Genomic DNA, 24,554 nt, shown 5'->3' with positions numbered 1-24,554 from the left:
TTTGTTGTACTTTTGTGACGGTGGCGCAGGGAGTAGAGCGAGGATCGGCGGTTCGAATCCCACAGGTGCACACTCCTGTTGTGTCCTTGGGCAAGACACTTCCCCCACCTTACCTTCAGTGTCTGCGTACACTGGTGTATGGCTGCGTCTGAAACCACCAAATTAAATTAAAATTAAAGCACTAACACTAGCAACTAATCCTTAACCTTTCATGGCGTCAACTGTTAGATCTTTATGCAGTTAGTGAGAGCTATTTTCCCAATTCGACTGTCCTTACCCAGAGGAAGGGGAAGTGACATCACCAACAGCTTCTTCTTCTTCTTCAAAGTTATTGGTGGAGTGCAGGCCAAACAAAAGCACATGCCGCCACCTACTGTATAGTGTCCAACAACAACATAGTGTCCAAATAAAGACATTTAAGGCGAAAAGAAAGAGAAAAATCCAAATGATCCTTCACATTTCCCTTTAGCTTTATTTTATAATGCTAAAGGGGGGTGGAGGGATTGGCGCAATGGCTTATGGGATGGCACATAGCTCTCAATCACCGGTGAGCTAGCATCAGAGGTCCCTATGCTAAAGTGGCTCTGATAGTTAGGATTGAGGCTCCTTTTCCTAACTACTTCCTAACTGACAGACCAATTCGGACGCTTCTTATCATGGCGGACAGGAATTGGTGAGTGGTTCCCTGATGTAAAGCGCTGTATAAATGTGACCATTTTTGTTTTGTCACATTATTGTCACATTATTGTTGCTATTTTGACACTTTTTCAAGAAGCTTTTCGATTTAGGCAAGGCCAAACTGGAGAAAATGTGCTCAGATCAGGCGAGGGTCAAGAGGTTAAATGTGAAAAGTTCCAGTGCCCTCAGTGCTGTTTTTGACCCGTTAAGTTATTATCCAGGATGATTGAGACTTCTTTTTCACTTTAACCGTCCCGAACACTGCACAGTTGTTACCTGGATGACGGTGGCCGCCCTCTGGCTCTCTCCCCTCTCCTCTGTGCCTGTGGAGGGCCCGGGCGTCTGCTGAATCAGTGCTGCCTCTTCACTTCAGGAGAAAAAGAAAAAGAGAGACCTCGCTTTAGCATGATGTCATCGCACCTTCATCTTCCCCGAAAACACTGATTTACTCCTCTGCAAACATCTGGAGCGCTCGTCCCGCGGGAATTCAGTCATTTCGGAGACGGATGGTCCTCCCAAAGATAGCGCGGCATTAGCGAGTAAGAAGTTCAGCCATTCGGGCGCTAAATCACGGCGAGGTGGCTGCAATGATGACAAACGAGCCGCCGCGGAAAGCAATAACGCACCGGGCTGCTATAAAAAGAGGGGTATAAAAAATAAGGAGGGTGTTTGCTTAGATTCGGGGATGTATGCACGCGGACACGGGAGGAATTTGAGGTTTTTTTTTCATCAGGGACCACATCAGCAGAACTCACGTGTCGCTATAGAAACAGCTAGAACAGACAATAAACTCCAGGAAGACCATAATGCTTGATATAAATGTAAAAGACCATGTTCATTTAGTAGTTAATCTCATTTCACTTTATTCCTGTTGATGTTGGCGGGAGACTTGTGTGAATTGTTACAATAAGACCTTGTTAAATGGTCTAATCTTTCTGCCTGGGGTGAAAATCCACTTCCACCTGTTAAATTAGGCCATTTACCAACAAGCTGAGAGCAGATTATGGTGTAAACAAAGTGGAACTAATGTCTAATCTGACCCCTCTCTAATGGAGGGATATTAAATGCTAGTTTAGGACCAGAAAGGACTGGGTAAGCCTTTTGGATGAGAGGCAAAATGTCTTCTATTCTAAAACTAGGGCTGGGCCTTTTTAATTCATAAAAACGCGTTACATTTTCTATCGCAATTAATTGCATTTTCAAAAACTCCAGAGCCGGAACCTTTCTGTTCTTGTGTTTCTGGTACGCCCGTAAATCTGATGCACACGCTATACATCCACTCACAACAGCGATGGACGATAAAGACGCTTCAGTTGTCGACTGGGGAATCATTTTTGCTTTTGTGTACAGCAAATATTAAACTCTTAAAGGGGCTAGATGCAAGTTAGCCATTTTAATGCTCACTACTGCCACCTCAGGTCATACATGTAACTGCACCTTCTATATTAAGCTTAAGCATGACAGCAATTCGGACCTGAAGTGACACCTTTTTGAGTGACAGTGCAGGATTTTAGAGGCAGTTGTGGCGAACAGGTCTGGGCTCATTCTACACATTAGGACATTGTTGGAACATGTAGGCGGAGGAAAATACATAATTTTAACATTTTTAAACTCCTTATAGCATATTCTATGCCCCTTTGCTTTAATTATTTATTTTACTATTGATAATGGAAAACGTGGATCTATAGTTACTGTTTAATGTACTGTTTACACTGAAACACTTGAGCTTAATAGCTGTAAATGTACTTTGCACCAATGTTGAAGCTTGAAGCTGTTGAAGCTTAACAGATTAACAACAATAAATATATCATATTTGTTGTTGAGCTCATGTGTCTATCAATTCATTCAATAATTTAGTTGCAAAAAGGTTTTTTGAATTGAAACTTTTTGGTGGAAGGCCTGAAGGTTCCTTGAGCAAGTCACTTTCACCCACTTCACTTTCAGACAGCTTTCCACCTCCCAGTGTCAGAAGTGAAGTAGTTATGTCCAACGATAGAGCTTTGTAGAGATCAGTACCCAAGCCTTAACTGGTCTTTGCCATTTCATGAGGCATTTTCTAAATTTATGATGGCAGTGGCATGATAAATAAAAAGCCAAACATGAGGTAAATTACTTAGTCTGCTGTGTGTCTCTGCTCGATTCCTCCAGCGCAGAGGTTTCCCTCTCAGACTCCGAGGTCGTGGATGTGTCTCCAAACTCGTGTTGAAACCGGTGATCCTCGGCCAAACGGAAAACCTCCTCCAGGCGTCGACAGGAGATCCTCAGCACGTCGAGAGGAGACGAGGCCGCGCTGGAGAAGATAATGGAGAAATTTAACAGTCCTGGATTTAGATTGTTCTCCTTCCACAGACAATTAAGTATTGATTTGACAACTGTGGAGCTACTTCGTCCACGGTTTAATCTTCATCCTAGCCCCACTAATGTCATGCTTTAGTTATGGTTCAGTTTCTGGTTTGACCCTTCTCTCCGGACCACCGTCGAGCCCCAGTCTCCTCCTGACCCTCTGTAATGAAAGCACACCGGGATGAAACGGGGGCCGGGGTCACACTGGGGGCTGCTTTGGCTCGGGGCCGCGGTTTGGCGCTGGTCTGGCTGCGCGGGGACCCCTCGCTGGGCGCGCTGTTCGCCCCTGGGGCCCGGGACAATGGGGCTCTCTCAGGGCAGGACGGAGGGGCAGACGCGGAGGAGGGTCACCCCCAGAAAGTGACCTCGCGTCGGGGTTAGGTTCAGGAGGTGAGAGGGGAGACACACGCCGGACACTCGCTCGGATAGTATTACTTGTCCGAAATATGACGAGGACAATGAGCAGGACTTCAGTTTTAATGCTTTTTAATGCCATTTTAATGTACACTTATACACTTTTCTCCTAAAGTTTAGCAAACAATTTGGATACATACAAGAGAAATTTTGAATAAATAGCACATTGGACAAACAGGCAGCTTTTCAACCTGAATAGACTCAGACAGACAAAAGCAGCGATTAGGAAGAACTATTAACTTGTATATTAGTTTTGGCGATCAGACCCCAGCGGTAACAACAACAACGATATATGTATGAAAGTCAGCATGGATGAACAGCTTGGAGCTAGGGACGTCTTCCCCGGAGCCTGGACACAGGTGGTGGTATGGAAGACCCGTGAAGATACAGCAGGGAGAATCCATGAACGGAAGAGGTGGAGATGGGGCGGAGGTGGGTCGCAGCGCAGCTGGGAGGTGGGGCTACGGAGGTGGGGCTCTTACGCTGATGGCTGAGGTAGCGGTGTGGCCCTCTCGGAAGGGATCTTGGCTCGAGGTAGGTGATGAATTAAGGCCTAGGCTTCATGACAATGTTGTTTTTTTCATTTATTTCTTCGAGAGTGGGGTGGATTGATGGAAGGAGTCTTGGCCACGAACACACCAAGATTAACTCAAAGTTTAGGCCATGACTTAAAGGGATATTTCAGGATTTTTGACATAGGGCCTAATTTCCTAGTTATCCAGAGTGTTGCTGATTTCTGGAGATATATTGTTTTGTAATTTATGCAGCTCTTATGTTTGAAGAGCTTCGTGGCGCTAGGCTAATGCAAGGCTAGCGCACTTCTACGATATTAGCTAGCCTGCATTGAAAACAGTCTGACCCGCTCCACAGAGCACCTGAGGCAAATCACTTATAACACCAGACTAACCATATAAATGTCTGTGTCGATAGAATAATTTTTGGAATATAACTGACCTTGCATCCCATGAATGATCGCATTTTGAGGGACTAATTTCCAGCAGATCACTCCGCCGCTGCGTAGCCACAACCACAACCACAAAGCTGATGCTGCTCAAATATAAGGTATTTTAAATGCAAAATGGTTAAAATTATTCTATCTACACAGACATATATATGGTTAGTCTGGTGTTATAAGTGATTTGCCTCAGGTGCTCTGTGGAGTGTGTCAGACTGTTTTTAATGCAGGCTAGCTGATATCGTAGAAATGCGCTAGTCTTGCACTAGCCTAGCGCCACAAAACTCTTCAAATATAAAAACTTGAATTCCCCCCAAAAATATCTCCAGATATCAGGAACACTCTGGATAACTAGGAAATGAGGCCCTATGTCAAAACTCCTGAAATATCCCTTTAAAGGAACCATTTTTCCATACTGAGATATGTTCTTACCTGAGCTTAGATGAGTTAATGCGTACCTGTCTGGTCTTTGTGCGTACCCTCAGTCATGCAAAACGACCAATATATTCCTATAGCTCCAAACGGGTTGAAGTTAGAAGCGACCACGCTCTTCCACGGCCACAAAGAACAGACAAGTGCACATCAACTTGTCTAAGCTCAGGTAAGAACATATCTCAGTATGGAAAAACGGTGGCCTGTTCCTTTGAAGCCACACTGTGGAACATTCCAGGTAACATACACCTCAGCCTGAATGATCAGCTCGCCTCTTAAAACTAAATCTATGAAAAAAGCAATGAAAAAGCCACAAAAGGTTACAAAAACATGACATAAAACCCACCAAAAAGAGACAAAAACACGCCGCCAAAGAGACGAAAAAGTTACGGTTTTGTAGGTCTTAGCTTTCAAATGAGACATTACATTGTTGCTCTCCAGTCGGGAAGCTTTTACATTTGGGTAAAGGCGAAGGCTAGACACTGACCATGATATTTGTACTGTCAGTTTTCAAAATAAAGCATTTGGAAGACTCTTTATTTTGCAAAGTCCTGCTTCACTTGCTTCACTCCCCTCAGCTTAACCCTGACTTTGCGATGGAAAATCTCGTTGAAAACCTGCTCCTGGTAGGCTGTTCCTATATCACTCCGTCTGCCTAAACGCCCCATTTGTCCAGACAAAACCCCAGTATTTATTTGACAAAGAAATGAACGAGGAGTGGCAAGTAAATATTCCATACGCTTAGCTTTGTTTAATTTAAAAGCATGCCGTTTATAGAGCCATCGCAGTCTCTCTTCAAAGGAGCGCGTGAGAAATGGGAGGTACTGACGCATCAAACGCTGCGCTGTGTGTTTAAGTCCTACATATCGCTAAATCACGAGGGGAAAATAACTTTTGTAGAGTGGTATTTCATTTGCATTGAGTTATATATAGCTGTTGTGTCTATAGGAAAGGCCACCTAGCAACAAGGGCTGAGCCAGGACTACAGGAGGCTGGGAACTGTGGTACGGAGACCATTCAATGACATCAACCTGCAAAAATTACATAATGCTCTTATGTCAAAATTTGATACATACTATTTCATACACAAGGCATTCAAAGTGCGTCACAGTTGCATGAAATTACAAGAGAGCAGATCAAATCAATCAAAATACTTTCAGTGTCATGTGCACAAGTAAAAAAGAACTGTTTTCAGACAGTTTTCACCGCCATTGCCGTCTATTGCTGCAGTACCTCCATATGTGGGTGGCAAAACAAGCTACTTTCCCATTAGACAGCATTGCACTTTATACACATTTTAAACAACTGTAAAGCCTGGTGCCTAATTGTGTTAAACTTTCTACAGCTAGATAGACATTCCTCCTGGGTTAGTTACAATTAAAGGGACCAGGCGTGTTTTCGTAAGGTACATTTTTTGAAATCTCGCATACTAATGAGGGCCGGACTTTGATTGACAGGCCGTTAGCATTAGAGCTAACGGCGCGGACGCGGTTACAAGTGAACAACGTGTCCCCCCCAGTGAAGATCCGCCCTTATGCCCTTTTTAAGAGCATGCTCCGTCAAAGCTGGGTAGGAGGAGTCTGTAAATTTGCCATGGATTCCCTTTTTGGTTATTATGGCAAACAGGGAGGGGTGAGGAGTTTATTATTTATTATGTCCATGGGCCTGTCTCACATCCTCATGGAGACTGTTCCAGAGTTTAGCTTCATGAAACTCAAACGAACTGTGTTTAGTCCTGACTCTGGGAACTACCAGGCGACCCCTCCCATACCTACAGTGTCTGACATGTAGTTCCCCTACCACTAGAAACATGTGCAATAGGCCAGGATGAATGAGACTGATGGAAATTAGCGCATGGCTACAATCCGGTGTGGCGTGTTTACATGACACCTGACCAAATAAACCAATAAATAAAATAGAATTATGATGGACTGCAAAAATGGTGGCCACAAACTATATACTGTATTTGAACTACATTAGCACAGCCTGACCACACAAAAAGGTCACATGCTATAGTATCTGGTTGTAGCGCCTTTAGTTTTGATTACAGCATCTTTTCTTTGTTTCAACAAGCTTCCAGTGTTGCATTTATTCTTCAACAAGATCTTACTGTATATTGATGATGGGAGAGTGTGACGACTGCGCAAAGCCTTTTCCAGCACATCACAAAGATTCTCACTTGGGTTAAGATCTGGAATCTGTGGCAGCCTATCCATCTCCCTGAACCACTGACCACCTGACGTTGTCATCTTGGAAAACGCCCGTGTCATCAGGGAAGAGATCCAGGGATGGAATAACCTGATGTTCAGTCCGTCTGCTGATCTCATTTTCATTTTGATTAGCCTAGACCTGACCAACTGCAGCAAACCTGCAACAGTTTGTTACATCCAGGTGGACCTTTTTTTTTTGGTCTGGCAGTGCATAAATCTTACACTCTACTCCTGTATCAGCCATGTGAACCTTTGTTATGTTTGTTTGTTTTATTGTCCCCGTAGGGAAATTCGTCCTCTGCATTTAACCCATCCTTCAATGCCGCTGGGGCAACCCGTAAGGAGCAGTGGTCGGCGGCATTGCCGCGCCCGGGGACCCATCTCCATGATGTGGAGCCAGGCTGATGGTCAGAATCACCTGGCAGGAGGATTCACCTATTGCACATGTTTTTAGTGGTAGGGGAAACCGGAGTACCCGGAGGAAACCTACGCAGACAGACACGGGGAGAACATGCAAACTCCACACAGAAAGGCCCCATCCTGGTGGGAATCGAACCCGGGACCTTCTAGCTGTGAAGCGGAGGCGCCCGTTATTGGTCACTGCTTCCATTATTTTGCATGTTTAATTATTACATCCGGTGTGTAACGTTAATATTTCATCCACCCTTATAGCAATAGCAACTTTAGCATTAATCAACTGAAATAAATATCTTTATAAATAAAATCTGCTTGAAAGTTTACTGTCAGTATTCAATTTATTTTTCCTATCCCGATTAAAATATCAAAACGACATCACCCAACATTCTCCTGAGTCGTACTCCACACACAGTGATCAATCTCCATTACTTGTGTTTTCGCTCCTTGTCACGTCTCTAAACCCACTTCTCACCGCCCCGTCCCGCTGCTGCGCCCGCCCCGTCCCGCTGTGACCCTGCGGTGACCCAGCAGGTACAGTTCAAAGCTCAGAGGTCGCCGCCGTCTCTCTCGACCCTCCTCCTCTTCTCATGTGTGAGCGAAGAGCCGGGTCTTTGTGCAGAAGTGTGGCTGCACCTGAGGCTTTATCATTTCTCTTTGCCTTTCACTTAGTCAGCAGTGAAACATGCTCTACTACAACTACTACAACTTATTACTAATCCTTGGCTGCTTCTAATTCAGGAGAAACCTTGAATTAGTCCAATTAAACCTGAAAATGAAAAAAAAAAAAAAAAGTTTTCCATACTACTTCGACCTCACTCCCTCGACTCCCTGTATTTCACTCCAATGAGGGAGAAGAGACAATTCTTTGTGCGTTCAGACTGTTTCTGACTCTACCTGGGGCTATGGGACGTCCCGGCAGAAGAGTCGGCGCGGCCTGGGGGGCAGAGGAGCGAGGAGAATCGGAGCTAATAGCTTCATTAAGGCTGCAGCGAGGGGTCTTTGTAGTGGGATTATCTGCCCAATGAAAGGGACATTATGCGGGTTTGGACGCACAGGGAGACCGACAGGAGGCATGAGGCTGATGACACCCCAACTTCAGGCCCGGAAACTTTCATTTTCATTATAGTAAAATCATTTATAAGGTAAAAGCAGCCATTTGTGGAAAAAAAAGAATGAGCATTGCATGGTCCTTTTTTGATGATGGATTTAGAGTTGTTTAGAAACCGTGAAAACACTATCTTTTGTTCATGGCCAAACTGCTCGTCTGACTTTAGCCGACATTGGCTTTGATTTCTGTTATTGATGTAACAAAAACAGAAAGTAGGTGAAAACATCGCCAAAAATTACATGCAGTCACCTTTTTTTGTCATCATCTCACTATAGTCCTTATCCTGAGGTCAGCATTGTTGAACGCATTACTTTAAAATTGTAATATATTCTATCATTTATTAGTAGTTACAGCTTTAAAAATGTTGTATGTTTGGATTACATGTATTACTGTTTCAAAAATGTAGCCGAGTTACACTACTTTGAGTTACTTCTGAGTTACTTTCGGCAAAATCTAAACTGAAAATGGTAATAATGCCAATGTAACAGGGCCCCTAACCCTAACCTTAATTCTAACCCTAAAACCACATCTTGACCCTAAAACAGTCCTTCAAATACGTGAGGACCACCCAAAATGTCCTCACTTTACAAAAAAGTCCTCACTCTGTTGATTAAAAAGTCAAACTGGTCCTCACAATGTCAGAAGTACAAGAACACACACACACACACACACACACAATTGCAGATCTTATACACCAACTTCCAACTTGATTTGGTTTGGTGCTTTTAATTTGGGGGAGTTTGGCATTTTTTCATTCATATATTTAAATGTGCTTGTAACTCGAGTTACTTGAATTGTAATGACTAACATATGCCCTATTTTGTGTTGTTATATTCCTTAGTTACAGATAACCAGAATGTATTTTTCTAACTTGTTACTTTTGTAATACGTTACCCCCACCACTGGAGGTCAGTTAAACTTATTTCCTCTGTGCTACTTTGTGAGTTTTTCGTTTATTCCTATTCCCATTTTAGTTTCTTCTTTCTTTTCCATTACGGCACACAGGAAGTGCGTACACTAAGCGGAAATGGTTCAACATCAACAAGAAAAGTGGACGGGGCTGAATAAGGTGAATGTCAATATTATGTGTTTATTACTACTGTACACACAAGGTTACAAACAATTTCCTGGCAGCTGTAAAATGTGTGTAAACTCCACAGAGGCGGGGCCAGGTGAACTTAAAGGCGGGCGTCCTGCAAATGCTCAGACATATCCAATCTGCATAAGACAAACACAAAAGGCCAATCCTCCAGCTATTCACGCTTGACGTGGCGCTCACTCCCCAAGCGCTGCGGTCACCCCTTTGTTCAGTATTTCTGAACAAAGTGCTCCTTACCGCTCATGTTTGTACCTGATTTGCGAGCTGTGGCGCTGCCGCAGTTCTGCAGTTTGCTGGATCTGATTCCGACACAGAGAAAGGAAACTCCCGGCGGCCGGACTGAAGCAGGGCCCGGCTGGAGGAGAGTCTGTGAGCTGTCCGTCGATGCGTCCGAGCCCAGGCGCTGCCGTCTGGAGGACCGACCTGGAGGAGACAGGAAGGAACAGTTGGGTTTCCATAGTTTATCTGCAATCAAGAAAAGCACAGGTCCTTAAAAACTACAGTACAGGAGGGTCAATACAGTAAAGGGGGTCAAATGGGGCGAACATTTTTCACTGCAGGGTCGCTAAAGTCGTGCTAATTTTATACTTAGAGTTTCCATTTCAGACCAAAGCACACGTAAGGTCTTAAATCTACTGTCTAATCCTTAAATTACGGAGCGTTTTGGGGGATAGAAGCTGTTCTCTGCTTCAGTTGATATTGGACGTTGTGAGAAGCATTACCAAAATAATTCAATTTTGTCGTAAGCTTTGTGAAGTTTTTTTTTTATAGTGGGAAATTGTTAGTCTAGGCGCCCTCCATATACAGATTTGTATCGTAACAGTTTATTCACGAGTTATTTTCTACTCTTGCTTTGTCATTGCAACCATTAAACCCCCACCTTCACCAAGTGTGTTTTCTCCAGTTCAGCTTTAACCAAATCTGATAGGTTAAAGCCTATAGGCCAGTGTAACACCTCATTCCAAAGCTAAGACCAATAAAACTAATCTTTTTTCCATCGCTTTTTTGTTGCGTTTTCTTTACATTACTTTTCTGTTGCTGTTTTGTTGCATTTTCATCACTTTCTTGACACTTTTTTGTCACTTTTTCGCCAACTTTTTGTCACTTTTTTTGTAGCTTTTTAATCAATTTTAGATCAATTTTTTCGTCACTTTTTCGTCACTTTTTTATCACTTTTTGAGCAATTTTTTGTCTAATTTTTCTCATATTTCTGTCACTTTTTTGTCACTTTTTTGTCATTTTTTTGTTGCTTTTTCGTCACTTTTTTGTGGCATTTTTCAAGAGGCTTTTAGATTTGGGTGAAGCCAAACTGGTGGGGTTTCAGAGGTTAAAACTCTATTATAGTGTGGTTTATTGTACAGGCTTATGATTTCAAAAGGAACAGTACTTTGTGTGGATAAACATTATAGTGCACATGTGTCCATATAAAACAAAGCAGTGCCACTTTCAGGGGTTTGGAGGGAGCCGAGTCCGTCGCCTCAGGCCGTGGAAGTCCGAGGCTAAAGGAATCTGAAAAATCCGCCGGAAAAAATATAAAAACAAGAGAGAAACGGAGGGGAGAGGAGAGCGGACAGCGCTGAGCGGCTCTGTCCAGATGTGCCGCTGGTTCAGTGGGAAACTCTAAATGTGGGTCTAAACGGGGCACGGGGGAGCAGCCACAGCAAAACGCCTCGGGCACAGGGCGCTTCAGACATGTCCAACGAGCGGCTTTCACTGCACTCATTCCCACAGAACGTTTATCTAGTGAAGCTTCTATGCCAATGGGGACGAGTCAATACAAGAATTATGTCTGATGATGCCAGTGCCTACATTTCAGCCTGATTTGGAGCCTTTAAAGTGCATACAGGAGTTTTCATTATATATTTAGATACTTTCCCTTCCTGAACCACAACCCTATTATATCATGTTGGATGGGTTTGATGTTCAGGAGCTATTGTCACGGGCCTCTTGCCTTTGGGTCTCCCATGGCAAACAGGTTCTAGGGGACAGGTCAGATCAAGAGCGATTCAGCGGCACCTGATGATGGGGGACCAACAAGACTCATGAGTGTTAGAGGATAACATTAAATCGCTATTTATCATACTGGGTCAGGCTGTACAGTCGCATTATCTCGGTGCTCAGACTCTCAGCCACTGAACGTTTGCTCATGCATCAGTCTGACGCTCTGAGAGGGTATTTATCCCTCTTCTGTGGAAGCGTAGACAGACTTGAATGGTAGGACTAGCGCAATGTCTCGAGTTCATGTCTCCGGGTCCCGCACCGACGGTAAATAAACTTGATAAGACAAGCCTGGTAAGACATCCAGACTGCTGCCTATTCTTCATCTATCCTCTCGAACGCCATTGTTAATTCTCTAACAATGGGTACGCCACCCAGACTAGACTCTGGTGCTGTGCCTGGTGTAGCGTCATGGGCCTGTCCTTCTGTAGATCTTACATCGGCGGTGCATTGTATCGGGGGTTTAGAAGCTGTTCTCTGCTTTGGTGGACATTGGACATTGGAAGTGTCAAGAGCATAACTAAAATAATGAATTTTTCCCATAACTTTTGTGAATATATTTGTTTGTTTGCCCTCCATCTGCAGATATAAAACTGGCTGCTTGAGTGTGCGATGCTGTACTCACATGCCCTTAAGCGCTAACATCCCACTCTAGGGTTCAATAAAGTGACATGTTCTCATTTTATTAAGGCCTTTGGGATCAATACAGTTTTCTGAATCTGAAATCAGCAGGAGGCCGAGTGAATCTGTGCCAACCATAGAAATCACATCAACGCCTTTAGTTCTGAGCCTGTCCTGCAAATGTGCACATTTTGTTCGCCGTGAAATCCCGAACCCGATTTAAATTGCGTGTTCAATCTCTTCAATCCCCATACAAATGAACAGGGAGGCAATGGAGAAATACTAAAGTATGCAGAGGTATGTTTTTGTCCTTTTCATGTCATTGATGTAATTTCTGTGAGAACATATTATAATATCGTGTTTAGTGGCCATTGGATGTGTACCCCACCCACAAAAAGCAGAAACTGAATTTGAGTTAGCATTTAGCTCAGGTGCCACTTTTAGACACTAATTTGTATCTCAAGTAAAATCATAAAAGGTCTGTACCTTCATTAATGATTTCTAACGAGGCTTTGGCCTTCTGGATTGTTCATAAGTTGCTATGCTTGGAGGCTAATCAGTCCCTCCAGGATTTCACGATGTTGCGATCGCAACTATTAACGCAACATCAATCAAACTCCGCGAAATCAGTGCGGAGTTACAACTTTTCCAAAATCCCGCAACTTTCCCGCAACTATTCCAATAATCCGCCATTTCCATCGCAACTTTTCTTTAACTCCGCAACTTATGAGCAACTAAAGTGAGTTTCTGATCAGTTAAATATAGTTTACTTGTTATATTTTCGTGTACTGTATATGCCCAGCACCTCCACCTCAGACTGAAGGACTTTCGCTTCTGCTCCGCCTCCTCTCACTCGCCTGGGCCTGAAGCTCCGCCTCCTCTCACTCGCCTGGGCCTGAAGCTCCGCCTCCTCTCACTCGCCTAGGCCTTTACCGTGGATCTCCTACCGCGCTCTGTCCAAGTCACTTCTCTGCGATATAGGCTTTATCCGAGAGATAAAGCAAATTTTTAATGTCAAAATATATTGCTTTAAGCAGAAAAGCTAAACTTTTCATCGCAACTTTTGGAAAAATGGCCCGCGAAATCAGGCATTTTACCCCGCAACAACCACAAAAAATGCCCGCGAAATCCTGGAGGGACTGATTAGGCTAATGCTAACGGCAATAGGAAAAATGCATTGAGCTGGCTAACTCGGAAAAGTCTCCCAGACTAGCTGACTTGCTAACTGCATTGATTAGGATTTTTCGACAACCACCTCCACTGTCCATACACTTAGGCGAAGTGGGTGAGGTGTCTTGCCCAAAGGAGAGAACAGTATAATCTGGTCAAAGCTGGCATCAAACCAGCAACTTCCAGTCACAAGACATTACAGGCCGTGATGTAAAGGCTTATATCGTGTCACTCTCTCGTTATTTCAGTGCCACCATGTTGCTTTGTCTAAGTCTGGGCACTGTCAAATTAACCCTCAGATGTTTTCATGTCTCTCTCCACTTTCTCCACACACACACACACACGCACATACACACACACACACACGCACACACACACACACACACAAGGTCTCAGGTTCTCGCCCCAAAGGCAACCGGGGTCTGGTCAGCTCCAAACCTGCTCCGAACCCAAACACAGCGTCACATGAGCTCACGGAGCAGCAACGCTAATTCAATAACGGCCCAAACGCACGGCTCGCACACAGGGGAACGGGACGGACCAGAGGGACTGTGTTTACAAAGAGCCGGGCCCCGCCACCAACTGAGGGAGCTCTGTTTCTTGTTGTGGCTTCAATATTGTTTCAGGAAAGAGCTGCGTAAACATGTGACTTCAGCCGGGACACGGGAGCGCAGTCGGCGACGGCACAGACGAGACTGAATCGGGACAGAAACGAGTCCAGTTTATGAAATATAGCACGACAATAGGACTGCAACATGAGAGGGGAAAATGTGCGATATTCGATAACAGTCAGGTATATTGCAACAACAATCCTACTAATTTCAACACAGTACTATCTACACATTAAAAAAATCCCCTTCTTTTCCTTTTTCTTCTCAAGACTGGGGCTTAAGCTGGGACTAAATGTACATTTCTTGGAAAATAATGACATCGTGCAGAAATTGGAAAGAATTTCGTTCTCAAAAATTGGCCAATTGTATCTTATTTACTTTTGAGTGAGAGAATAGCAAAATCACCCATTTCTTCTTTGTTTGATGAATCGTTTTTCTGCATTTGTGGCATTAAAAATATAGTATTTGGGCTGGGGTCTTGTTGAAAAAAAATGAATGAAAAAAAATGTGTTAAAATACTAAAGGACCAAATTAAAGAGGCTGGATGCAAGTTGGCCATTTTATACCCACTACTGCCACCTCAGGTCATACGTGTAACTGCACCTTCTATATTAAGCTCGTGCATGACGGTCTGGGCTCATTCTACACATTAGGACATGGCTGGAACATGTAGGGGGAGGAAAATACTTAATTTTAACATTTTTAAACTCTGTATAGTCCCTTTAAGGCTAAAATTTAATTAAATTCTTGACTAAAGCTGAAATGTTCCACATGTAGGGGGTGTACACACGTGTCAGCAACTCAAATGTATATTTTACACTTTTATGCCCAAATACTACAATTTTGTAGAATCGCAAAACATTTTGGCACATTTCATAAGATTGGTAATATTCCACAGACACACATTTACATATTCAAAAGCAAATTGGTTTCATCGATTAATCAAATGGATTTAAAATTGATTTAAATTAAGCTTAAGCTAAAAAAAAAGGCTAGAAAATATTTTATTTTTATATTTAATCCAAAAAAAAAATCAAAAATCAAATCAAATTGAGGCTTGAGTGCATCGTTACATCCCAACTACAGCATTTGAGCAAAAAATATTAACAATTTCAGCAAAATAACTTTGGTATTTGCAATGAAGTCAAAATTGTCAATGACAATATTTTCCAAGAAATTTAGATCTAAGGCCAGTTGAAATCAAACGTAATGATGCTTTTTGGCACAAGCTTTAACTCTGTAAAAAGTATTACGAATATTTTAACCTAATGTGAGTAATTTTAATTTGTGAAATAGCCAATGGAATGTGTAGTTTTGCACATAACATTTAAAAAAGGCATATATTTAAGTAGAATTAGATTGATCATCTAATTTTAAGCGCAATCTTTATTTTATGTGCAAAAATAAGGGCAAATGTACTTATTTCAAGCAAAATGTACCTATTTATACGTTTATACTTTTTGTATATTTTAAACAAAAATCAAGACCCTAAAAAAGAGATGGAAGGTCAAGACAAATGTGTTTCATCATCAACAACAAAGGAATGAAACTGAGCGAATCATGATTAAACTGATCTTTTGCACATTTTAAAGTGGATTGTGTTATATGTTTTAACCACTTAACTGCCACCTTAGGGTTAACAATTATTTACATCTAGATCTCAAAGCTTCTTGACTGGAGACCTTACAGCAGGGGTAGGCAACGTCAGGCCCGGGGGCCAAATCCGGCCCTCCTGCACCTCTGGCCCCCAAGATGAATTTGCTCACATACCTGCCAAAGTTGGGGATGTGGGGGAAGATGAGCCACTTTTTGCTTTGGTGGTTATTGTGTAAAAACAGTATAATATAAACACAAAATGTTACTGTTTACATATGTTGTTTATCCTCTTAACTCCCACCTGAACTGAGCACATTTCCTGTTTGGCTTTACCCAAATCTAAAAGCTTCTTGAAAAGAAAGCATCAAAATGGCAACACAACAATAAAGTGACAAGAAAAAGCGACATAAACACAACAAAAGAGTGACTAAAAACATGCAACAATAATACAACAAAAAAGTGACTAAAGAGCGATAAAAAAGGGCAAAAATACTTTTAAAAACCCACAATAAAAACTTCAAAGACGCTTAAAAAATTTGACAAAAGAGCGGCAACAACACAACCAAAAGTTACAATTAGTTTTGTCGGCCTTAGCTTTCAAATGAGGCACTACACTGTCGCATTGCAGCTTTTAAAAAAGCCGAACTGGAGGTAAAAAAAAAAAAAATACAGGCAAAACATCCCATATAATGCAAAAACTTGGCAACTACAGAAAATTGTTTTTACTTTGGGCTTCAGTGGTTCGGCCCTCGGTGATTTGGTGATGATGAAAATCGGCCCTCCACCACACAAACTTCTATATGCCAGTGTGATGCCTAATTTGAAATCCAAGACCTTCTAGTTTCTAAAAATATGTGTGAGATCTGTGTGAGTGAAACACAAATTATGTTACATTTGCCATTGTTAACCTTAATTATATCCTAATTCAGGCTCACTAACCCCCTGATCAGGAGGGGCGGCAGGAAACAGGTTAAGCAGCATGAAGAAAAGATGAGAGCGCTTTAGAAACAATTGTTATTTTCTACTGCACTGCTGCAATATACTCTCAGTTAATCAAACTTGCCGCTGACGCCCTTCGGTCCAGACTTCCTCTGCGGCCGCTCCCCGTCCCCGCGCGGGTCCAGGATGGGGGTAATCCCGGGCACTCGCCGCGGGATCAGGGCTGTTTTTTGGACTTTACGTGTGATGTTTTTGGAGTTTACGTGTGCTGTTTTTGGAGTTTACGTGTGCTGTTTTAGTCTATGGTTTGCTGTGGTTGGACAAAGATGAAAGGGTCAGGCGTCAGAGCGGGGTTAAACCCAGAGCTGGAGCAGGAGGTGAGTTCGAGGTGAGACAAAACGTGAAGCTCCACAGTCACAGACGCAGGTTAGAAAAGCAGAGACTGAAGCTGACGAGGCCCCACCGCACAGACGGAAGAGAAACCAGCAGCATGTTCCAGTTGTGATACACAAAGAAAATGCATTTATCGTGACTCTTGTGGACTCTGGATCTTACATTATTTGTTTGGTCAAAGTTAAAGGAGCGCATGTTCGTCCTTACCTCCAGCCGGGCTCCTGCTGCAGAGGATTTCCCTCCAAACAAATGTCTCTGATGAACAGACACTTCCTCAGACTCTCACACACTGCCTTCAGCTCTGGAGGGACAAAACCGAGAGAATCAGATCATCTCAAAGCCAATCTCTTCATAATTTACATAATGATTAGGGCTAGAAACGGGGCAGAAGTTTAAGATTATTACTAAACTGTTATTCCTACACAAACGCAGAACAAAAGGTCTGAAGTTGTCAAACTACTTTGCAGACATTATGGTTATTTTCTGTAGAAAAACTATATATGAGAAATGCTTCAAGGGCTAAATGGGAATGAGATTTGTACAAAGCACCAGCAGAGGGCGCTAGGACTGCGTATAAGTGACATGCTTCGTTCTTCCTTGTTGTGAGTCAGTAGCTGTACATAACTACATCAGTTCTGAAGTGTGTTTTTAAAATGACCAAAACCCAACAAGGCCAAATTCAACCTTTATACGACTTGTAGGGCATAAATTCCTGAGTATGTCAAAAAAAAAAAGTAAGTCTCTAGCCCATTCCTTTGCAGTTATTTGAAGAAATTACTCACTCCAGCCACTAGAGGGCAGCTTAAATAGAAGGAAAGAATTCCACAGGTGTCAAGCAGAAGGCACTGACATAATGAGAGATCAGGATACAAACAACACATTGGCTACTGTCCTGTCAGGCTCATTATTATTTATTATTGAAAAAAGTTTCCTCAGTAGTATTTTCCCAATCAAAACATATTATTATTTAGGAGCTTTAAAGGGGCTAGATGCAAGTTGGCCATTTTATGCTTACTACTGCCACCTCAGGACATACATGTAACTGCACCTTCTATATTAAGCTCGTGCATGATCCGAAGTAACAACCTTTTGAGTGACAGTGCAGGATTTTAGAGGCAGTTGTGGTGAACAGGTCATTCTACACATTAGAACATGGCTGGAACATGTAAGGGGAGGAAAATACAACATTTTAAATGTTTAAACTCGTATAGTCCCTTTAAGTTGAATAACAGAAGTAAATGCACTTTTTCATGATATTCTAATTATAGGACGAGCACCTGTATACCAGAGGATTTCAAATGTTTGCTGAAAAATATCAGTTTTGTCCTGGATACTTATTTAAGACAACCAAAAATTTGAAAAGCATCAAGACTATTATGTTTCTGTGTGCTGTAAACCTGTGTATTACCTGACAAACAGTTGAGTCGTAGATCCAGATTCTCGAGGGACACAAAGTCACAGAGTGAAGGCAGCTCGGTCAGACTGAGGAGCAGAGTCGACAATCAACTTCTGGAACAAAACTATACCACACGACTGATTCATCTGTTTTAGGGAGTGAACCTGTTCTGAGCTACAGTGAGGTGTTGCATCATGGGAAGCCAGTGTTGGGTCAGACTGTGGAGGGAGGAGATGCTGTTGTCGTCGAGGTGAAGTTCTCTGAGGAGCACGTGGTTCTTCAGGTCAGGAGGCTGTGAGAGAGAGACATTTGTGCGTAATTAAAGAAATCTAAAGAACGTCTTTCCAAGGCTCATTTTAATCACCTCAAAATGCCTCCACTTTAAAATCCATGCATATATAGCTTTATTGGTTTGTATTCTGCACCTGTGTGAGGCCGTTCCCGCTGAGGCGCAGCGTGAGGAGCAGGGCGCAGTGGTCCAGCCCCTGCACTGAGGCCAGCTGGTTCTGGGACAGGTCCAGGTGTAACAGGGAGGACAGAGCGGAGACGCCTCTGGAGCTGATCAGCTGGTTATGACTGAGGGACAGAGACTGCAGCCGGCGCAAGGACTCCACGCCCGCTTGAAAACCGACAGACACTTATTAATAATCTCATTGGCATATTCTCACGGTTTAGGTGCTCCAGTTTCCCTACTACTAAAAACATGAGCACAAGTTCCTACAAGGGCCAGGCCTGGAGAGAAGACTATATTAGTTTTAAATGTTTTACAAATCTAATGGAAAACGTGTAATTCACCGGTCTGAAATTTGACATAAAGTTAGTCCCTTCCTTTGCTGATTTCAACAACTAATCTGAATCCCTGGTGCCGACAATTTGACCAGTGAGATGAGCTTTCCTGGGAACAGGCCTGCCCTGTCAGGTCCAATAGATACAGACGGCATCGCTTCATAGAAGGGGGCGTGGCTTCGCCAAGGGGGAAAATAGAATCTTTTGGGAAACACAATTTTTCACTCTTTTAAGCCATTTTCTGGTGGAATATGAACTTATTTATGACGCATAAATAAAGTCAAGTGTAAATCGGACCCATATGGATATTTTCTCACAGCAGATTGTTCAGTAGAAGTGAAAAAATGGCAGTTGTAGCTCACGCTAGCTAGCCGTTAGCATTCGCGCGATGCTAACATGAAGCATTCTCCATTAATTATGTACTTATGGGCTGTTGAACTGCCTTGCTTCTCTCCATGTCTTTGTATCTTTATTTAGTAGAAAACTGTGTTCATAGTTCAGCATTTATTAAAGTAGTTTTTTTTAATAATTAGAGAAAGTTTCGATTATTCTCCAAATTGTTTTCCCCCTTAACTGTTTTTAAACATGACCATATATGGGCGATTCCAGAGATGCCGTGTGTATCTATCAGGAGAGGAGCTGGTTTCATTTTGACAGTTTTACATGACTCAATAGAAAAGTTAAAAAAAAGAAAGGAAGAAAGTGATCAACTAAAACGCGGACTAAATTTTGTGTTATGTGCGAAGTAAAGATATAATACTGTCAAATACATTTCAATTTCACCTTTCTTTTCAATCAAAAATAATTCAAAAGTACCCGTACTAACCACTTGAAACACTGCTCAAGGTTAACAGTTTCAGAGTAGTTTTATCTTGCCTTTCGGAGCCTTGTAGCCACAATAAAAACAATAAAATGCTGAACATTTCCTCTACACACAGTAAATGATAATTCTGTTACCGATGCGTGTGATGAGGTTGTGGGACAGGTCCAGCTCGGTCAGGTTGTCCGCTCCGTCGAGGCCGTGGATGGAGCTCAGTCTGTTGTGTCCGAGTCGCAGAACCTTCAAACTGCTCATGTTCTCACAGTCCAGAAACGTGATCTCGTTTTCCTGCAATACAAACAAGAAAGATAAATATAATACTTTATACTCTACTTCATTTACTGAAAAGAGACTTTGTCAATGTGTTTTGTTCCTTTTAAAAGCCTGACATTGCACACTCTATGAACAGTAAGTGGCGCTGTGGAGATGTTCTGTCAAATACCACTGACTCACAAAGAGAAGGAAGTTTTGTTCCCGTTGTGTTGCCGTACAGGTAGTGAATTTGAGCATAATAATTTTCATGTGTAATACTGCAGCACTTTAACTTTAAGGGACTATTCAGAGTTTAAAAATGTTAAAATAATATATTTTCCTCCCCCTACATGTTCCAGCCATGTCCTAATGTGTAGAATGAGCTCAGACCTGTTCAAAACAACTGCCTGTAAATCCTGCACTGTCACTCAGAAAGGTGTTAATTCGGGTCTGAAGTGCCGTCATGCACGAGCTTAATATAGAAGCTGCAGTTACATGTATGACCTGAGATGGCAGTAGTGAGTATTAAATAGCAAACTTGCATCTAGCCCCTTTAAGTAATAATTTCACAAAGCAACTTTTACTTGACTGGTTCCTCACTGTACCTCACAGCACTTTGGGCCTAATAAGGGTAGAAAAGCACTATATAAGTTGATCATGTTCAACATGTTCATCTACCATTTACCATTTATTGGAGTAATATCTAGCCAGTTGTGTCTGTACTTTTACTCAAGTACTCGGACAATAACTCGGACAAGTACTTTAATCTTCTTCCAAACCATGGTCTTTCTAACTAAGCCTCGAAAAAGAAATGTACAATAAATGCCAGTTTATTTAGACTATTCACATGGACGATCTTGGAGTCTTTGTGAAGTTAAGCCTTTGTGCCTATAATGTTTAATTATGCAAATAAATGAGAGAAATGTTTGTTTTGGAGAATATGCAGAAAATGAAAGGGGGGTTATGTTTGGTAATAAATGACAAGCACATCTTTATCATTACACTTTGTTGATTAGAAATTGTTTGATCTAAAACAGCTGAAATCAAAGTGTACATTCCTTTTCCATTGTTTTGTGTAGAGATACCTCTGCGTCGATGCTGCAGAGTTGGTGGAGTTTGTTGACGTGCTTCAGCGCCCGGAGCCCACAGCGTCTCAGAGACAGAGACTGGAGACAGAGACACTGGGACAGAGTGGACAGACTGCAGCCCGACAGGTCCTGGAGGATCACTGTGGTCAGCTGAGGGAGGGAGAGATTCATTACTTATAATCCAATGTGTGTTTGTATCTTTTATCTTTTGGAAAGTTCACATCTGAATAATCCCATAAAGTTGTAAAGGTGTCATTAGATCTGTGGTATTCACACTTTTGAATTTAATGCATGACCTGGACTGATACATATTATATTTATAATGTTTAGTGAGAGGGAAGGAGCTGCTTTCTTCAATACAGTAGTAATGCCGCCATCTTGTGGACAATGTTGGAACTACAAACAAATCCAATGCAGATTTGTCATATAGTCTGGTTCAAAACACTTTACTGGAAATAATTTTATGCCAACTGTTACCGTCTCTTGCAAACGCTATAGTAACCAACTAAATGTGATTATTATATTGAAAGATGAGTGCAAGTTATTATCAAGTTTACTGATTCTCTGCACTAAAGCAACCCAACATTTAATCTGCAGTGACTAGAAAACCAGTATGCCTCATTTTGATTTCCAACAAAAGTTTCTCCGGTTTAGTTTTACTCAAATCTAAAAGCTTCTCGACTGGAGCTTACAGCCTATAGGCCAGAGTAACGCCTCATTTGAAAGCTAAGACCTACAACACTGATTTAGAAGGATCTTTCTCATTGCGTTGTTGCCGCATTGTCGTAACTTTTTTGACGTTTTTGTTGCGCCTTTGTCACATTTTATTGCCACATTTTTGTCCGTTTTCATCACACATTTTTGTCAGTTTTTTCATCACATTTTCATAACTATTTTTTAATTTTTTCGTCACATTTTCGTCACATTTTTGTAATTTTTTCATCACATTTTCGTCATTTTTTTGTCACATTTTCATCTCATTTTTGTTGCTTTTCTGTTGCCCTTTTGGTGCATCTTCGACGCTTTTTTGTTGGGTTTTTGTGACGTTCTAATCCTTTCTTTCATCTTCTTTTTGTCGCCAATTGACACTTTTTTCAAGAAGCTTTTAGATTAAGTTAAAGTCAAACTGGAGAAACTTCTGGTGGCGGTTAAGAGGTTAATATTTAGGGTTAAGGATTAAGATTATGGTTTTGGGTTAGGGTCAGAGTCAGAGTCAGAACAATATAGGGTGCGGGTCTGCGGGACCATTGTGTAAAGTTGGAAGATAGAAAGATGTATTTTGTCCTGCTGTGAGTTACCTGTGCGAGTGCGGTCATCCCAGTGTTGTGGAGCAGAGTTCGAGGGGTCAGAGGTGGCAGATCCTCCCCCCCAGCCGCAGCAGCTCGCTTTGGGCCTCTCCTCCTCAACACAGCCCCTTGTTCTTTCCTCAGGTTCTTCTGGACACACAGTTTGGACCAGGACTCGCACTCTCTCATCCACTGCAGCCTCTTCTGCTCCGTCTGCTCCGGCAAACACAGGCCTGACCAACAGCTTCCCCATTCAAGTCCCAGATCGTGCCTTCCTTCATTTATTTCACCGGTCATTGCTCGGACATTTGGAACTTCTTCCTCCTTCCACGCCCTCGAAATGGCTGCCTCATTTCTACTCACTTTGTCTATTTCTGAAGTTCCTTTGCTGTCTTCTCTCACGGTCCACAGCATCTCCGCCATATTGGAGTTTTCACTGTTTTTATCTACTTCGGACGTGTTCTCTGTGCTTGTCAGTGTCAAAATATCCTCATCCAGTGATGCTTCTTGGCTTTTGTCTCTACTTACTGAAGACACTGTGAATGTCTTCAGAAATATTTCATCTTCATGCAAGTTTCTGCAAACTTTATCTTCATTTAGCGGCATTTCTTCAGACAGTTTTTCCAAGGAACTGTTGGCTGTAGCCTGGTCTGTGCCTCCATCTCCTGGCTTTAACATAACTGTCTTTCTTTGAAATCTGCTGCTACTTTTAGCCTCACTTTTTGTTTCTTCTTGTTCAACATTATCCGTGTCAGGTTCATTACCATCCTGTGCAATAGAGACAGAGCAATCTTCTTTGTTCACTGTTTCCAAAATTGCATTCTTGCCCATGTTATTCCGATTTGGTTCCCTTCTCCCCAAATCACAACTCAAGTTTATAAAAGCTTCACAATTTCCAGTCTGAAGATCATTTGGGTAAAAGTACATTGCGGCCTTCTCATTACTGACACATTTCTGCGTAGAACTGGTTTTCCTGTTGGATGAAGTTTCTTTAACGTTATCTTTTTCATTCAAATGATCATATCTTAACTTTCTGTTTGGCGATGTGCTATCATCAGCTTGGCTTGTACCTTGCCTTTCTTTGGACCAACTTCGTCCACAAGTTGAATCAGCATTTCCGCCTTTATCGTCCATATTCAACTCCCTAATTTCACCCTCTTTCAGTTTGTCTCCTTGCACAGTACCACCGATTTTATTGGACTTGCTTTGTTTGCTCGTACAGACTTCCCTGCACTTGTCTTTGTTGTCGTCCGTGCACTTCCTCCTCGGATTTCCTTGATCGTTTTTAAATGTCTCCAAAATGGCCGCCTGATCGCCGTCTTCCCTAATGTTGTTGAGCAAATGATCTGCTCCTGACCCCCTGTTTCCACTGCTGCTGTTCGTGATATCAGCGCTGCCATTTGGCCCTTTCTCTTGGCTACTTATCGACACATTCTTTGACACCTCATTTTTTGCTTCTTCTTGTTCAACATTATCCATATCAGGTTTATTACCATCCCGTGATGTAGAGACAGCGCATTCTTCTTTGTTCACTGTTTCCAAATTTGCACTCTTGCCCGTGTAGTTCCAATTTGGTTCCCTTCTCCCCTTGGGCCAACTTCGTCCACAAGCTGAGTCAGCATTTCCACATTTATATTCTAAATTTGAAACCCTGAGTTTGTCCTTTTTCATTGGAAGTTTGTCCTCTTGCACAGGATCACCAGTTTTATCACCGACTTCCCTGCACTTGTCATTGTCTGTGCACTTCCTCCTCGAATTTCCTTGATTGTTTTTAACTGCATCGAGATTTTTGTGCTTTAAACCGTTTTCTCCTTCATTTTCCGTCTCCAAAATGGCCGCCTGCTTGTCATCTTCCCTAATCTCGTTGAGCAAATGATCTGCTCTTGACCCCCTGTCTCCACTGCTGTTATTTATGATATCATCACTGCTATTTGGCCCTTTC

The 24,554-nt window shown here is 42.3% G+C and overlaps 1 protein-coding gene across 1 annotated transcript in view; it reads right to left on the bottom strand.

Annotated features, from left to right (window-relative positions):
* The window catches only part of lrriq1 (leucine-rich repeats and IQ motif containing 1), a gene marked incomplete at its 5' end in the record, with an annotated part of 54,759 nt that overhangs the window by 27,600 nt on the left and 2,605 nt on the right, over window positions 1-24,554 (bottom strand). Inside the window, 10 exons of the mRNA XM_079559358.1 lie at window positions 955-1,045; window positions 2,792-2,968; window positions 9,909-10,079; window positions 17,192-17,285; window positions 18,393-18,466; window positions 18,545-18,672; window positions 18,806-18,999; window positions 20,124-20,274; window positions 21,324-21,476; window positions 22,625-23,380. Of these exons, the coding sequence (XP_079415484.1) occupies window positions 955-1,045; window positions 2,792-2,968; window positions 9,909-10,079; window positions 17,192-17,285; window positions 18,393-18,466; window positions 18,545-18,672; window positions 18,806-18,999; window positions 20,124-20,274; window positions 21,324-21,476; window positions 22,625-23,380 (1,989 nt within the window). The remainder of the gene's footprint in view (window positions 1-954; window positions 1,046-2,791; window positions 2,969-9,908; window positions 10,080-17,191; window positions 17,286-18,392; window positions 18,467-18,544; window positions 18,673-18,805; window positions 19,000-20,123; window positions 20,275-21,323; window positions 21,477-22,624; window positions 23,381-24,554) is intronic.

The sequence above is a fragment of the Gobius niger genome, assembly GCF_951799975.1.
Source record: "Gobius niger genome assembly, chromosome: 7".
NCBI classification, from domain to species: domain Eukaryota; kingdom Metazoa; phylum Chordata; class Actinopteri; order Gobiiformes; family Gobiidae; genus Gobius; species Gobius niger.
The sequence above is the reverse complement of the archived record's forward strand: the minus strand, read 5'-3'. Positions and strand labels throughout refer to the sequence as shown.